The sequence below is a fragment of the Mastomys coucha genome, unplaced genomic scaffold, assembly GCF_008632895.1.
Source record: "Mastomys coucha isolate ucsf_1 unplaced genomic scaffold, UCSF_Mcou_1 pScaffold5, whole genome shotgun sequence".
Taxonomy (NCBI): Eukaryota; Metazoa; Chordata; class Mammalia; order Rodentia; family Muridae; genus Mastomys; species Mastomys coucha.
The window spans coordinates 53,189,733-53,190,891 of NW_022196911.1; the positions used below are offsets into that span (position 1 = coordinate 53,189,733).

The 1,159-nt window shown below is 46.9% G+C and overlaps 1 protein-coding gene across 1 annotated transcript in view; it reads left to right on the forward strand.

Annotated features, from left to right (window-relative positions):
* Cnot8 (CCR4-NOT transcription complex subunit 8) overlaps nucleotides 1-1,159 on the forward strand; it is a 10,249-nt gene extending 9,090 nt beyond the window's left edge. Inside the window, exon 8 of the mRNA XM_031352330.1 lies at nucleotides 1-1,159. Within this exon, the coding sequence (XP_031208190.1) occupies nucleotides 1-151 (151 nt within the window). The 3' untranslated portion in view covers nucleotides 152-1,159.

Here is a 1,159-nt window from a genome sequence, read left to right on the forward strand (position 1 = left end):
GCTATTCTTTGAGGACAGTATTGATGATGCCAAGTATTGTGGGCGCCTCTATGGCCTGGGCACGGGAGTGGCCCAGAAGCAGAATGAGGATGTGGACTGTGCCCAGGAGAAGATGAGCATCTTGGCCATGATCAACAACATGCAGCAGTGATAGCGTGAGCACCATGCTGCCTGTGCCGTCTGCCCAGCCACTGACCGGCATCTGCTCCAAGCAGAGACTTTGGGTTTTTGTTTAAAGATGCCTTTATTTTAGATCCAGGAGGGGGTTTGCTCTGAATTTGTAAACAGGTCTTCTTGTCCTCATGCCCACACCCCCTGCTGCTTCCTGCCACCAGCATCCATGGCTCCATGGACACCTTTTTAAATCTCCAGGATGTTTGAAACAAACCAGTAAAATGTATATGACTCTTACGCGTTGTCATTCTTCTTCTTTTGGCTTTGCTGCTCTGATGAAGATGCTCAGATGAGCTGAGGCTGCCAGAGAACAAGGTGTATGTTCTTGGGAAGCAGGTCTGTGCCAGCAGGCTGTTTTGCCGTGTTTGTGCTTCTTCACGACAGTTCTGACGATACAGTAACTGATGGCCCATGCTGAAATCTGCAGACGGTTCTGTGTCCTTCCGTGTTGTTAGGCTGGCCCTGAGCCTCACCTTGTGCACCTTGGTTTGCAGATGATGAACTGCCCTAGACCTGATCATGCTCCAGGTCCACCTTGTTCTCTGTAGGGTGATCTGTCAGCTGTGCTCTCTTAGCCTCCCTTTCCCTGTCTGTGAGCCTGAGATGTCAAGAGGTGGGAGAGCTGAGCTCTGGAGCTTGAGTCACTCAGGAGTCACTGTGAACAGGACAGTAAGGGGATCTTCCTCAGAACCCATCAAGTCATTTCCACAGCTGTGCTTAGAAGCCTGTTGACTGTGTTTAAGGTTAGGCATTTAGGAAGCACACTGCTTTTTAAATGTCTACAGAAAGGACAATTGTAGGAAAGTATAAACTTTGGAAGGCAGAGACAGACAGATGACAGCAGCTTACTTAGGCAGGAACGGACTTACCTGTTAAAAGCTTGTGGGAAACTGAATTTGAAAAGTCAAGTATTAAAGCTGGTATTTAAGATGCTTGTAAATATTATTTATGTTTTTAATTTTGTAAAATAAAGATTGCTTTTCAG